The sequence below is a fragment of the Drosophila innubila genome (genome assembly GCF_004354385.1).
Source record: "Drosophila innubila isolate TH190305 chromosome 2R unlocalized genomic scaffold, UK_Dinn_1.0 1_C_2R, whole genome shotgun sequence".
Taxonomy (NCBI): Eukaryota; Metazoa; Arthropoda; class Insecta; order Diptera; family Drosophilidae; genus Drosophila; species Drosophila innubila.
Genome location: NW_022995374.1, coordinates 451655 through 467874, shown reverse-complemented (window position 1 = coordinate 467874; position 16220 = coordinate 451655). Strand labels below are relative to the sequence as shown.

Sequence of the window (16220 nt, the reverse complement as noted above, 5' to 3'; positions counted from 1 at the left end):
TTTGATTATTTCTGGAATACTTGGTATACGGCTGGATATCCTTGTTAACTGACTAGATCAAAAGTCTAACAAACTTTAAACTGTCATATCTTTATCATATCTTAATTCATTCTGCATTTGAATTAGAACATTTTATTAAAAATAATTTTTACCCACTGTCCAAATTCCCCAATGGTAAAAGAAATTAAGCAAAGGAGAAGCACAAAATAAGTTTAACATTCAAGACATAAAAACGTTTTTATATATTCATTTAAATTACATAAAAACTTAAGCGATAAATTCTCTAGTTCTTATACATGTCGCAGAGCACCTTCTCCATCGGAGTATTCCCAATGGTGCGCTGAAAGAAGATCGACTCAATTTTGTGGGAGTTGATCATGCGCAGCAGCGGCAACATGAGCAGCAATCTTCCAAATCTGGCGATTTGAGCCGTGAACTGTGTCTTTGTGTGCTGTGACAGCATAACCTGAGAAATAGGAGAAAAGGAAGCATTAAAAGGACTCACAACAACTTTTGATCAGGGGACTAACATGTGCCTGATCCTGAAGGTTCTCGATTTGTGCCGGATCCTTAAGGCCACGGGTTTCGGGTCGGAAGAGCACAATTGCTTTGAGACAAGCGAACTCAGCCGGATCCACGAGTACCGCCTTGTACTTGCAAAAGATTTCGTGCAGTGTACGCACATCGGCAGCCAACTATAATAATATTAGTTAAAATATATTTTTATATGGCTTTTATAGCTTTGAGTGTGTCTTACCTCTTCTTTGGTGACACAGTTGTCAGCATTGGCATTATTTTCCAAGTTGTTACAATGCTCTGCCACGGAGAAGAGAGCACAACCCGTAGGATCCAAGGGAATGCACCATTGTATGGCATTCAGCAGGAACAACTCTGACCAGGACTCTTCCAGAAGAATGACCTGATCCCTAAATGATAGCCTGGCAAAGCTCGGTAGATTCTTGGCCCATTTGACGGCCATAAAGAGTAACCTGGCACTTGTCTCATAAACCGTCTCATGCTGATGGGCATACAGATTGGGCGACATAAACTGCGGCATTATGAAACTGGAATCGGATCTGCTGCCCGTGTTCGGCTCTTCATCATTGGTCACATCAATGGAGTCATCTGCAAGTTGGTAAAAAGAGAAAAACTGAATTTCCAATGTTGATGCAGAATTAAAATAGTGGTCAAGTAATGATAAAATTGATATTTCACAAGGAAATCAGTTAGGATTGATAATATGGAAAAAATGGACAGTGAAGGATGAAAAATTGAATTTTCCAATTTTGATGCTGAATGAAAATAGGGGTCAAATAATGATAAAATTGATATTCCGCAAGGAAATCGGTCAATATTTGACAAAGTTATGAAAATTTGAAATTTGTAATAAAGAGTCAAGGAGGAAGTATGGAGAAAATGGACAGTGATCGAAAATATGGAAAAAATTGACAGTGAAGGATGAAAAATTGGATTTTCAAATTTTGATGCAGAATGAAAAAAGGGGTCAAATAATGATAAAATTGATATTCCGCAAGGAAATCGGTCAATATTTGACAAAGTTATGAAAATTTGAAATTTGTAAAAAAGAGTCAAGGAGGAAGTATGGAGAAAATGGACAGTGATCGAAAATATGGAAAAAATTGACAGTGAAGGATGAAAAATTGAATTTTCCAATTTTGATGCAGAATGAAAATAGGGGTCAAATAATGATAAAATTGATATTCCCAAGAAATCAGTCAATATTTGACAAAGTTATGAAAATTTGAAATTTGTAAAAAAAAAGGAGGAAGTATGGAGAAAATGGACAGTGATTGAAAATATGGAAAAATTGACAGTGAAGGATGAAAAATTGAATTTTCCAATTTTGATGCAGAATGAAAATAGGGTCAAATAATGATAAAATTGATATTCCCAAAAATCAGTTAAGATTTGACAAAGTTATGAAAATTTGAAATTTGGGAAAAAGTGTCAAAAAGGAAGTATGGAAGAATGGACAGTGATCGAAAATATGGAAAAATTGACAGTGAAGGATGAAAAATTGAATTTTCAATTTTGATGCAGAATGAAAATAGGGTCAAATAATGATAAAATTGATATTCCCAAGGAAATCGGTTAAGATTTGACAAAGTTATGAAAATTTGAAATTTGGGAAAAAGTGTCAAGAAGGAAGTATGGAGAGAATGGACAGTGATCGAAAATATGGAAAAAATTGACAGTGAAGGATGAAAAATTGAATTTTCCAATTTTGATGCAGAATGAAAATAGGGGTCAAATAATGATAAAATTGATATTCCGCAAGGAAATCGGTTAAGATTTGACAAAGTTATGAAAATTTGAAATTTGGGAAAAAGTGTCAAGAAGGAAGTATGGAGAGAATGGACAGTGATCGAAAATATGGAAAAAATTGACAGTGAAGGATGAAAAATTGAATTTTCCAATTTTGATGCAGAATGAAAATAGGGGTCAAATAATGATAAAATTGATATTCCGCAAGGAAATCGGTCAATATTTGACAAAGTTATGAAAATTTGAAATTTGTAAAAAAGAGTCAAGGAGGAAGTATGGAGAAAATGGACAGTGATCGAAAATATGGAAAAAATTGACAATGAAGGATGAAAAATTGAATTTTCCAATTTTGATGCAGAATGAAAATAGGGGTCAAATAATGATAAAATTAATATTCCGCAAGGAAATCGGTTAAGATTTGACAAAGTTATTAAAATTTGAAATTTGGGAAAAAGTGTCAAGAAGGAAGTATGGAAGAATGGACAGTGATCGAAAATATGGAAAAATTTACAGTGAAGGATGAAAATTTAATTTTCAATTTTGATGCAGAATGAAAATAGGGTCAAATAATGATAAAATTGATATTCCCAAGGAAATCAGTTAAGATTTGACAAAGTTATGAAAATTTGAAATTTGGGAAAAAGTGTCAAGAAGGAAGTATGGAAGAATGGACAGTGATCGAAAATATGGAAAAATTGACAGTGAAGGATGAAAAATTGAATTTTCAATTTTGATGCAGAATGAAAATAGGGTCAAATAATGATAAAATTGATATTCCGCAAGGAAATCGGTTAAGATTTGACAAAGTTATGAAAATTTGAAATTTGGGAAAAAGTGTCAAGAAGGAAGTATGGAGAGAATGGACAGTGATCGAAAATATGGAAAAATTGACAGTGAAGGATGAAAATTGAATTTTCAATTTTGATGCAGAATGAAAATAGGGGTCAAATAATGATAAAATTGATATTCCGCAAGGAAATCGGTCAATATTTGACAAAGTTATGAAAATTTGAAATTTGTAAAAAGTCAAGGAGGAAGTATGGAGAAAATGGACAGTGATCGAAAATATGGAAAAATTGACAATGAAGGATGAAAAATTGAACTTTCAATTTTGATGCAGAATGAAAATAGGGGTCAAATAATGATAAAATTAATATTCCGCAAGGAAATCGGTTAAGATTTGACAAAGTTATTAAAATTTGAAATTTGGGAAAAAGTGTCAAGAAGGAAGTATGGAGAGAATGGACAGTGATCGAAAATATGGAAAAAATTTACAGTGAAGGATGAAAAATTTAATTTTCCAATTTTGATGCAGAATGAAAATAGGGGTCAAATAATGATAAAATTGATATTCCCCAAGGAAATCGGTTAAGATTTGACAAAGTTATGAAAATTTGAAATTTGGGAAAAAGTGTCAAGAAGGAAGTATGGAGAGAATGGACAGTGATCGAAAATATGGAAAAAATTGACAGTGAAGGATGAAAAATTGAATTTTCCAATTTTGATGCAGAATAAAAATAGGGGTGAAATATTGATAAAATTGATATTCCGCAAGGAAATCAGTTAAGATTTGACAAAGTTATGAAAATTTGAAATTTAGGAAAAAAGTGTCAAGAAGGAAGTATGGAGAGAATGGACAGTGATCGAAAATATGGAAAAATTGACAGTGAAGGATGAAATATTGAATTTTCCAATTTTGATGCAGAATGAAAATAGGGTCAAATAATGATAAAATTGATATTCCGCAAGGAAATCAGTCAATATTTGACAAAGTTATGAAAATTTGAAATTTGTAAAAAGAGTCAAGGAGGAAGTATGGAGAAAATGGACAGTGATCGAAAATATGGAAAAATTGACAGTGAAGGATGAAAAATTGAATTTTCCAATTTTGATGCAGAATGAAAATAGGGGTCAAATATTGATAAAATTGATATTCCCCAAGGAAATCGGTTAAGATTTGACAAAGTTATGAAAATTTGAAATTTGGGAAAAAGTGTCAAGAAGGAAGTATGGAGAGAATGGACAGTGATCGAAAATATGGAAAAAATTGACAGTGAAGGATGAAAAATTGAATTTTCCAATTTTGATGCAGAATGAAAATAGGGGTCAAATAATTATAAAATTTATATTCCTCATGGAAGTCGGTCAATAGTTGACAAAGTTATGAAAATTTGAAATCTGGGAAAAAGTGTCAAGGGAAGAGTGTGGAGAAAATGGACAGTAATGGAAATTTATGCATGTCGATGCTAAATCAAATTGGGTTGAATCATTTTAGTTAACTCAATCGATCTTCAAAAGAATAATCGAGTTAAAGTAGCTTAAATGCATACCCACCATCGTTATCATTCTCTGGCATGGGACTGGAAGAACTGACGGAAGAGACGCTGCCACCGGCGTTGTTGTTGTCATTTGTGGCATCCGGCGCCGGTGAACTGGGATCGATTGAATGATTGCTGCTCGAGTTGGTGGAATGGGATACATTGCCGCTGCTGGACAACTCCATGGCGACTCCATATGCCGTCTTATCCTTTGGCGAATTATGTAGTCCGGCGCTGTTGAATATGGGAAAGCCGCTGGCATGGTTCATGTGATTCGTGGCCAACTGCATGGATGAACTGAGGTGGTTGTGGTGCAACAGACGTCCCGTTGGCAAGCTGCCCAATGCTGCTTGAAAATAGAAACAAAAATAGCATAAGTTTTACATTCACACATAACTAAAAACGAGGACTCTACTCACAGGGTGGTGGCAACAGACTCGAGCCATAACAGGGCGGTGAGAGTAGCACAGGAGGTCTGCAAATTGGAGAGTTGCCCACAGGTTTTTTTGGGCGGTACATGATTGTGAGAGAGTTATGCAAATGACAGCAAGCACGAGTACAAGTACTATGGAAATTTTTCCTATTTTTATTAGAATTATTTAATAACTTAGGAATAAAATTAGATTTTTGGTTCCAAAGTATCGTTAGAATATTGAGCTAAAAAATGTTTTTTTTTTATCAATAGAAGTTTTTTGTTTTTTTTTAAGATATCCTAACTAAACTTTCTAGACTAGTGCTTCTATACATATCTTACTCTTCGACAAAACATGATCAACGTCGGATTACATTATCATAAAGTTTTTAAAGAAAGTTTATTAAATACAATTTCTACTATAATAATTTTTTGATATACAAGATATTTTCACACATTTCACCAGATATGAGTAATATTAAGCTTTTAACATATTGTCTAAAAATGATCAAGATCATACATTTCTGGTTTGAACATTATAGTTTTCGATTTTTTAAGAACATTTGCATTTTAAATTCTATAAGTTGAGCTTGTAAATGTTAAATTTATTAGAAAAAAAGTGGGAAATATTTCCATAGTATCTGTGAAATCACTGTGTGTGCGTACTTACCCAAAAACGCCAACGGCGACGGCAGCTTCGCGCAACGCCCGTCCGTGTTCCATCTCCCGCAGTGTCTCCGGCCGTATAGTGGCCGTGTTGCGTGGTTGTCGCTCATTTTGCACCGCTGTAATTGGAAAACAAATGCAACTAACATACGTAAGTAAATCGCAGTCAACCACAGCACAAAGCAACCATATTCTAATGTCTGTCCGTCCGTTCGTCTGCATAATGAGGAAATGTCACAGTGACAAAATTGCTTGACGCCTCACTAAATTTCCGCAGGTAGCGAGAAGCGTGCCTTCTCAGCGATTCTCTGCAATTCTCAGCGATTCTCAATCATTGCCCCAACCATCATGGTAAATTGGTTTTGTGGTCACGTGCCGTTCACGCCTACAAATTGTTTTCCCATTTGTTTATGCAATTTTACCGCACTCAATGAATGGTCTGAATGGCAACGTGAGCCGGCTTTAACCCCCCTGTTGCCACAACATTTTGCATATGCCTAGCATAAATTATGGTTAAATAATTAGAGGCTGAATATCCGCAATTGAGTGCGGTTATTGACAGAAAGGTTGTTAACAACAAAGGGATATCTAAAGAGTACACACTTATTTAAATCGAGAGTCTCTTAGAGTTATGAGTAAACTGCTCTTAAATAAATAGAGAACAAAGTGTTTAAAATAATGTAATTTTTAGAATTTTAGCTATCCTTAAAATTTAATTGGAATTTTCACTACGATCATATTTTTAGTAGGGACTATTATGTCTACTTAGTTTTTAATTGAAAATTTCACATTCCCTAATATTTAATTCTGATTCCATTTAAGGCTTATAAAACGATAAAGTCACGGAAACCAAGCAATGAGTTTAAGAAATTATAGCCACTTAATAGCTCCAAAAAAAGAGATTCTGATCAATACTTGTTCTAGTATACAGAAGTTTACACAGTATATTGACAAATTATGTGCTCATTCAAGTGCTGCGAAGCTGCTTACAAATCTGTCAAAGACAACCAACAGCAGGTAACAAATCAATTGAGTGAACAATATGTAAATAAAGAGCACCACTTTGAGTTGAACCACCCCCAGAAAAATCTATCTTTCAAAATATTTTGTTGCTGTTCATTCGTTTTTGTCATCGCGTGGGAAAGGGTTAACCCTTTTGGCGGAGAGGGGTTAAGAGGGAGAGCAACCATAGATAGATACATATTTACATTAGACTCGTGCACGTGTCTCCATCTTTTTGAGTTAATGGTAAAGACCAATTAAACGTGCTTCAGTTCATTAGAGCGATAGCAGGATTATGAATATGATGAAGAGGTCAATAAGTAGTTCTCTGTTCCTATTGTTAATACACCCAGAAAAATAGGTTTAGGATTTTCTTGATAAAAACACTTTGATTCAGCTATATTTGCACTATGTTTATGTACCGTCAAATATGGAATTTTCAAATCTAAATCTACTTTTTTTCTCAAAACCAAGTAAGTAACGGGTATAAACATAGTTAAATGTCAAAACTATGTTTACACCCGTTACTTAAATAATAAGTCACAAGATAATTCGGTTTTTATGACAATTTACGTCATACATTAATGTTATCTATCATCCCACTTTATCGCAGCAAGATCGAACGAGTAGAACCACAGTAATAGCTAACCAAAGTCATTAAAAATTAAGACAATACAAGCACCCAAAAGTATGCAGAAGTTTTTATAAGATAGTACTTTCTATAAAGTACTTTTATATATATTCTATGGGTTGCTCTGATTTGTATTTGGTGAATTTTATTGAAATACGCCTTCTTTTTAAATTTGTGTATAATGGTAAAATAAAGTATAACAGTAAATATTAATACTATGCATTTTATTTCTCTGGGTGTACACTTACCATCCTTGTTCATTCCCATTTGAAGGCACTTCTTGAGCCTGCAAGCCTGGCATTGATTCCGATGAGCCTTGTCCACAATACAGCGTCCAGTTCCCGCCTGACAGCTGCGAATGCGAATCCGAATAAAAGAAGAGAAGATAGAAAAAATGGTATTTCGATTAATTCAAGTCGGGCATAATTAAGTTATGCGACCCGTTGTTGATAACAAGATTTGTCGTGTCAAAAATTGCAACATTTGTCAAATCCAATGCAGAGGACAAAGCGCCAACGAACCGTAAGACCGACAGACCGACAGACCGACAGACTGTAAGCCAAAATCACAGTCAAGGACAAAGGACAAAGGCACTTCAGAGACTCTGCAGCAGCAGCAAAAAGTATCTGAGCTGCCTGTCGATCTATGTATCTAAGTATCTATGTATCTGTCGGTCTTTGTTCTGGTCTGTGTGCACTTGTGGCATTTTAATCAAATCACGATTCAGACTGAGTGTCGTGCATGAAATCATTACCACCCCCTGCAGCACTTTGTCACTTAAACTTAGTACCCGACCAACCGACCGTCCGACCGTCCGACCGACTGTCGACATCATCAACGCCCTTATCCTGCATCCCTTTCACACTCAAAGACTGCGCCAAAATTCAAAACACAAAATGGCAAAGGTTCTTCTTCCTTCTCCAAGTATCTATGAATATAGTATTTCTATCTATCGCATTTTATGTGTTTTGTGGCGCCGCTGCTAAAGTTTGACTAACTAACAAAGCACTTAGCCAAATGTATCTTTCGGGTAAATTTCATGCATGTGGATGCCACACACTAACTCTCTCTATAAAATATGCAAATTCTTCGATTTCGAAAACAAATCACGTATTCTGCAAACAGTCAATAATTTTACTTCGCGTTCCGCTTACGTCCTTTCAGATATAAATATATATATTTTTATCTAGACTTGATTATCAGTTTAAATGTGGTTTTTAACCGCATAACAAAACAAAGATATGTACATTATAAAAATACAATAGGAGGACATCGTAAAAAAATGAGATTAAAGAATTTTAATTTGTAACGCTTTTTACATATAAAAAATTGTTAAAATTAAATAATTATTTATTGCATTAAACGAATTTTATTTACACTTCATTCAACAGTAATTGTTATTGAGGTTGAATGAAATTTTTATTTAAAAATAATCATTATAACATAATGTATGTAAATGCGTTGTTTTGTAATACTATTTACTTGATATTAAGGGCAAATAAATATCGTTTGTTGTTGCTTTAAGCTGATAATAAACTATCAAACTTATAAGCTTATGAAACCATAGTTTAAAAGGACTCCAAAGGACTCTGAGAACTACTACAGCTTGTGGAGTCAGTCTAGCAGCCTTGAGGACTCATCAATTATTAATGTAAAAGTGTAAACTTTTACACTTCTCAAAGCGTTACGTGACAAACAGCAAAACAACGAAATTGATTTGAGTATTGGCATTTCAATTTCAGTTAATGCCCTATGCATTCAGGATTCTCCATACGAATTACAAAAATATATTTTAAAATTGAAATATTCTTGAAAAAAAATTCATTAATAATAATTTTTGCATTTTCCAAATAATTTTTCCAATTTTCCTAATTTCCTTTTAGCAATATTCCAAATTTTTATATCTAATCTACAGGCTTACAAGTTTAGTTTTCTAAATTTTGGTATTTGTAGAATTATTTGTCGGAGTTTGTAAAGGGCATTGGAAGGAAACGGTAAGACCAAGAAGGTTGAAATTTTGACACAATATAGCTATGATTGGTTTCTCAAATTTTTCAGAGAAAATCAAAGGAAAGTCTTGTTTATTGTAGAGTACATCACAATGCTCACTTATTCGCCTTGTCTGGTCATCAGTAAATTGAAATGTTAACTTTAACTTGATTTCAGCTTACATTAATAAATGTTTTATGATAAGTTTATAAACACGACATTTTTGTAATTTTCTCCGGCCTATAAAAAGGGACCTTAGCACACCCTTAATCAAATACAAAATAACAGCTTTTGAAAATGGTGCTACGTAAACTCTTTCCGAGCATGTATATGGAGCCGGATAGTGCTCCGGCCAAGTCTCGGAATGCAACTCTTTACCTGCTGCGCTGCGTCTTCTTTATGGGCATACGATGGCCACCCAAGAACTTTTTCCTGCTCTACTGTTTGTGGTCGTTTGCTCTCAATCTAAGCTCAACTTTCTATCAGCCCATTGGCTTTATGACGGGCTACATCAGTCACCTGTCCGAGTATTCACCGGGTGACTTTCTCACGTCGTTGCAGGTGTCGCTCAATGCCTGGTCCTGTTCCATCAAAGTCATAATTGTGTGGTTGCTGGTCAAGCGCTTGGATAAGGCCAACCTGACACTGGATGAGATGGACAAGCGGCTCTTAAAACCCAACGAAATTCGCAGGTCGCATCGTGCTGTCTACCTGAGCAATCGCATCTTCTTCACCTACATGACCATCTACATGGTGTATGCAACGAGCACTTTCCTGGGCGCCGTTTCATCCGGCAGACCGCCGTACCAGAATTATTATCCGCTGTTGGATTGGCGAGCCAGTAAATGGCATTTTTGGCTACAGGCTGGCCTGGAATATTTCGCCATGTTGGGCGCTTGCTATCAGGATGTCTGTGTTGACTGCTATCCCATTAACTTTGTGCTGCCATTGCGTGCTCATCTCTCCAACTTTGCGGATCGTCTGCGTCAGCTGGGCAGCGATCCCGACGAGACTCCAGAGCAGAGTTACAACAAGCTCATTGAGTGCATACAGGATCACAAAGTCATACTACGGTGAGCATTCCTTTATTGTTCATTGGCACTCTTTCATTATCATTACAACAATTAATGATGTTATTCTCTTTAAAATAATTATTTTTATTTTTATCTATTTGTTTTCATTGTTTTCTAATTTAATAATTAGTTGATTTATTATATAAAATTTAGTTGAGTCTATCTATAAATTATTATCATTAACAAACTTAATCACAAAGTCATTAGCATTTTTTCATTATCATAAAATAATTAATGCCGATAACCATTATCATTAATTTTTCATTATTAATGTCGCAATAGATGACAATGAAATCACATCTCACTAGAGGTGAAAAAAGTACTGCTTATAAAATGGCATTTTAATAGCTTTAAAAAAATATACTGCTAATGAAATCACGTTTTGAAAATTTGAATTTGAACCACCATTTAAAATAGTGTTTTTAATGATCATTTTACTAGCATTAAAAATATTATTGCTACTGAAGTTAAAATTTATCAGCATTCAAAAATATTGCTATTAAAATTTGATAGTTTCCTAAGTTCTCTTGTTGTTTTCCTGATTTAATTTCAGTTACTGTGATTATTTGCGCCCCGTTATCTCGGGCACTATCTTTGTGCAGTTATTGGTAGTTGGTCTGGTTCTAGGATTTACCATCATCAACATTGTGCTGTTTGCCAACTTTGCCTCTCGCATTGCGACCTTCACATTTATGGTAGCTGTTCTACTGGAGACAACGCCCTTTTGTATACTCTGTAACTATCTGACGGATGACTGTTTCGATCTGGCGGATGCCCTTTTCGAGTCCAACTGGATCAACAAAGAGCAACGTTACAAGAAAACCGTTCTTCAGTTTCTACAGAATCTGCAGAAGCCAATTGTTTTTATGGCAGGAAATGTATTCACCATTTCCGTAGCCACCAACATCAATGTGAGTATTAATATATTCCTAATGCATTTATTAATTAATATTATATTAATAATAAACAAAATATTGCAGGCCACCAAATTTTCATTTTCTGTGTTTACACTGGTAAAACAAATGAACATAGCCGAAAAATTATCCAAAAATTAAGAAAACTATTATTTAAATTTGTATTAATAGAATCAAGAACTAATTTATTTAAATTCGCTTAAAATAATTAGAATTAGATTTCTAAGCTCATGAACTCAGATTGTGGGCAATTGATAATAATTGGAAAGGCCTTTATTCGACCACCAGGGAGATACAATCTTGTACAATATAATAATAAATAGTAGATCCTTCTGAGGCCACATTGACTTTGCTGACTATCGAGAAACACGTCACGTATCAAAAAATATACTCGTTTTCTAGTTGTGGTCCTAGTCCCTAAGCTATTTGTCTGTGTGTGTGTGTGTCTGTGTGTGTGTGTGTGTGTGTGTATGTGTGTGTATCCTTCTTTGTGTCATACCCTTGTCGTAGAGGACTCGCAGGATTCGGGCTCTAACTGTGCTCCATTTCGTTGAAGGGCAAATTGAGCCGCCCCTTTTTTTTCTAACTTTGTTGCGGTTCGGCTTAGCCTGCTGTCTATGGGTGGATTGGGTGGTTGAGGGGTGCTCGGAAAAAGGAGGGGGATGCGGTCACATTTGGCCAAGTGTTTTGCGCTTAAGCCCTCCATATCAATCTCTGGGGACGCACAAGGATATAGAGATTTCGACGTTTCTGATTTACCGTGCCCACAAAGCTGAATATACATTACAGAATCATAACTTTATGTTGACTGCAAAGATTTTGTCGCCAAAGTTATTTGTCTGTTGCTGAATTTGATAAGCAGGGGAAATGAAAGTATGCGACGATTTAATGATAATTGAAAATGAAACTAGAAGTGCCATAAAATACTAAACGATTATTAGACAGAATGTGTCTGCCTAAATATTTAACTACTTTTATCCAGCAAAAAGGCCAAAACCTCAGAGAAAGTCAACAAAATGGCGTCAACGCCCCCAAAAAGGAACTCGGAAAAACTGAAAAAAGTAAAAAACAAACATAAAATGAAATCCGCACTTTAAATTCAATTACATTTTGTGCCGCTGGTTCTGGATTTTAAAACACAAAAGGCGGCAAATGGATTCGAAGCTGCACATGATGCTCTTCGGGATTTACTTTGAGTTCGGGCCGAGGGCAGAGGACAGTGGGGGAGAGAAGAAAGGAGAAAGGAGAGGAGGCGGAAATGAAGTCAACGATGGCAAATGTGCGCATTCAAAAGTTGACGCTCAAATCCCAAAGATTTGAATAATTGTAATAAATTTGGAAACATTTGGTAATCCGCCAGACAGCGGACGAAGCACATAACCCACCCCACCCTCAGCACCCTTCACCCACCACCCCTCCTCTTCTGCACCAAACACTTGCTAAATGTTGCTAAATGGTAAGCGATATTTTATGGTCATGGACGGCTCAGATCGGATCAGCTCGGTTCAGGCCACTATAGAAAAACTTAAAATTTTTATGATAGAAATTAATTTTTCACATTTTTTTAGTTATTTTAGAGTTCATGTTAAAAATTCTGAACTTTGGCATGTATACTTCAAGTAAATATATGTATGATGATAATATTATTTTTAAACTAGAAAAAAAGAGCATAAAATGTCATGGCAACGATATACTAAAAAATTACCTAAAATATTTATTTAATTTAATTTAAGTAAAAAAAAAATTCTTATAGAATTCCAATAGTCAAAATATTTGCTGAAATCGAAATGAAAACCCGTTCTAAAACTGAGTAATTCGTACTCGCAATAACAAAATTTAAAATTTCCGAGCTTATGCAAATGCTAGGGACTGAATCTTGGAATTTTGATTTTTTTAGTTTTCTAGATTTTTGATGAAGAAAAATGAATTTTTTCTATAGTACAACGTGCGTTTGTACCTACCGATAAATGAGCTTGCGTCGCACACTGCGCTTGAAGAATCCGGAGCAACCGTTGCAGGCAAGTATGCCGTAATGTTTGCCGGAACTGGTATCGCCACAAACGACGCAGATGAGTCCGAGATTCTGACCCTTAAGCCGTGGCAACGACGATTGATCCGACAAACGATCCGAACCCGAACCCGATCCCGAACCCGAACCCAATCCGGACGACTGATTGACTGACTGACTGATGGCTGTCTGATGATTGGAGGCGATTGACGCGGCTGCTGCTGCTGCTGCGGCTGCGGCGGCTGCACTGTGATTCCAAGCCAACAGGCGGCTGGGCGTGGTCAGGGACGGAGCAGCTGAGACCGGAGTCAGAGCCGGACCCGGAACCGGAACCGGCGGACGCGTCGGTTGTCCGTGTGGCGGTGTGTAGCAATGACGTGCAGGACTGTGCAACTCTGCAATGAAAGGATATGTAATAAAAAATCACTTATGTAGTTCATTTAAATTAAATTGCAATTTGTCAGAAGGATTCTCCCTCTTTATTTTTTTGTGGGGTTGAAGAACCTGCTGATCTAATCCCTGCGTGCCGACATTGACGCCCTGTAATCCGCAAATATATTTACACATTCAATTAGGGTGCCATTAAGCCAAAAGGACTTGCCTTCTGCTCGTACTCGTCCTCGTCCTCATCCTCGTTCTCTGTCCCGGCAAATTTGCCTCGGGGGACAATTGTTTTGCCATCACACCCTAATTTGATTGTAGTTTCGGTAGTGATTCCTTGATGCACTTAACCCTCAATCCCGACCGTCTCGACCGTCACGACAGCCACATTTGTTACACTCGCCACTTGGCAGTTCGCTGGAGCGTTCCTCCTTTTTTTTTTTTGTTATAACCTGGCATTCATACAGTCTGTTCCCAACTCTGACTTTAGTTATCTACAATCCATCGTATTTGTACACTGATAAAAAAAAAGGCTCTAAAAACAAGATTTTGCGCTGAGAACTACGAATTTTGATCTAAAAATAGTGCGACAAGTACATAAAATTTTAAAAGTAAGAAAACACATATTTTTTCTAAGAATATTTCAATAAAGATCAAATTTTTTTCAGTAAGATTAAAAGTAATTGTTCTTAAATACTCAAGACAATAAATATAAAAATATATAAATGAATTTAAAATATATTTTTTGTTGTTTTATTTAAATAAATATACATTATTGTCTAGCTTGGTATTTTAATAAATATTCCTTTAACTAACTAACTAAAACGACGACTTTGACCAGAGCGCCACTGAGCAAACTATTCATCCGGGTGAAAATTTAACATATTCATTATTTCCCTACATTTTTAGATTTTAATTCTTAGAACTGCGATTTTTTTACATAAATATTCCTAACATTAGTAATTTGGTCTTAAAATTTCCTTAATTTAAAACCAAAATATGTAAGTTTAGTGTACTTGATTTTAGAATTTGGTCTTTTCTTTCAGTGTATCGTCTAAGCGGCTGGTACTCGTACTCGTATTCGAATTCGTACACCAACTGTGGTCTAATGCCAACGGATTAGCGTCATATGCTTGCATTTTCCGGCACTCGGAATTGGTCTTTGTTAATTTTATGAGCTCGTTGAAATTCACTTTAGCGTATCCTTTCCAGAAAGTGTTAAGGTCCAAGGTCCGCCCCCGGTTTGTGTTATGAATTTGGAAACTTTGGCAGCCTGACTCGAGTATAATTCAATTTTGTGATTATCGTAAATTGAATTTGTTGGCTCCTTCGTGCGTTCCATTTGATTTGAATATTAAATCTCTTTGAACTTGCTGATTTTGGATTTTTTTCAAGTAATATCTTCAATAAATTCCTTTATTTATACAAATTTCAGCAAATATAAATAAGACTTGAGCACATTCATTTTTTTGAGGATTTACGTTTATGGTAAGCGCAACAGTAATTGTATTAAATAAGGGTTGCATTTAATAAAAGGAACTAATTAATTTGCTCATCTCTTTTAACCAAATAAAAAATACAAGGATAATTGTGCGTATTTTTACAAACAATTGACTGAAGTGCGTTTCTGAATTTTAATGTGTTTAACAGTCATATACTCTTTTTTACTAAAATTTGGTCGACCAAACTGGACTTTATGAAAAGGTATAATAAATATTATATTATACTTTTTTTTACTTTTTTTCTTTTTTCTTAGTCGTTTACCTTGAGATCCTGGACGCGTGTCCGAGAGACTTTCCTCTTTGTTCATTGTAATTTTTGGCAATTGATAAATAATTGGAATATCTCGATTATTTACACTCTATATTGTTACGTTAATCCGTTTTATTATAAGATACAGCTATTTATATTTTTTATTGATTTTATTTAGAGTATTTATATTAAGGACTTTGATTTTCGAATTTTTGTAGAGAATTTCTTCTTGTTCATTGCAATTTTTGGTAATTGATAATACAAATTTCTCGAATTTTCGTACTCTATATTGTTACTTTATTCAGTTTTGTAATCAAATGTTGGCAGATAGTTTATTTAATTGATTTTTGAATTCAGAGTATTAAAATTGTCCACTTTAATTATGTAGCACTAAAGAAATTTTGTGCTTTGTTTATTATATTTCTTAGTAATTGATAAATAAAACAAATATTTAATATGTCATTTACTCGAACTTTTGAAATTTATTTGAATTGATTTTTGTTTTTCTTGGGAGTATACCAATTTATAGAGCTCTATGATTTTAAAGCACTGTTAGTGTTATTGAATTGATTTTTGTTTTCTTGGGAGTACACCAATTTATAGAGGTCTATGATTTTAATGCACTGTTAGTGTTAGTAAATGATGAATAATAATATTTTATTTTTATTGATTTTTGATTTTACTCAAATACTCGCATTAATTTTTTATTTTGATTTTTAATTGTATTTAAAGTATCATATATAAATAGATCACTTTGACTTTGAACCACTGACGTTGTTAGTAACTGA

The 16220-nt window shown here is 34.8% G+C and overlaps 2 protein-coding genes across 2 annotated transcripts; one reads left to right on the top strand and one right to left on the bottom strand.

The window, feature by feature from the left end:
• Window positions 1-211: 211 nt before the first annotated feature.
• Window positions 212-15490, bottom strand: LOC117785786 (photoreceptor-specific nuclear receptor). Its single transcript, XM_034624017.1, has 9 exons — window positions 15445-15490; window positions 13253-13694; window positions 7564-7667; window positions 5687-5801; window positions 5024-5079; window positions 4621-4950; window positions 758-1125; window positions 531-695; window positions 212-466 (listed from the first exon to the last, which is right to left on the bottom strand). The coding sequence occupies exons 1-9, from the start codon at window positions 15488-15490 to the stop codon at window positions 284-286; spliced, it is 1809 nt and encodes a 602-aa protein (XP_034479908.1). The 3' UTR covers window positions 212-283.
• LOC117783568 (odorant receptor 42a-like) lies at window positions 9602-11432 on the top strand. The gene is made up of 3 exons (XM_034621017.1): window positions 9602-10377; window positions 10931-11288; window positions 11358-11432. Exons 1-3 carry the CDS (start codon window positions 9602-9604, stop codon window positions 11430-11432), a joined length of 1209 nt encoding a protein of 402 aa, XP_034476908.1.
• Window positions 15491-16220: the final 730 nt, after the last annotated feature.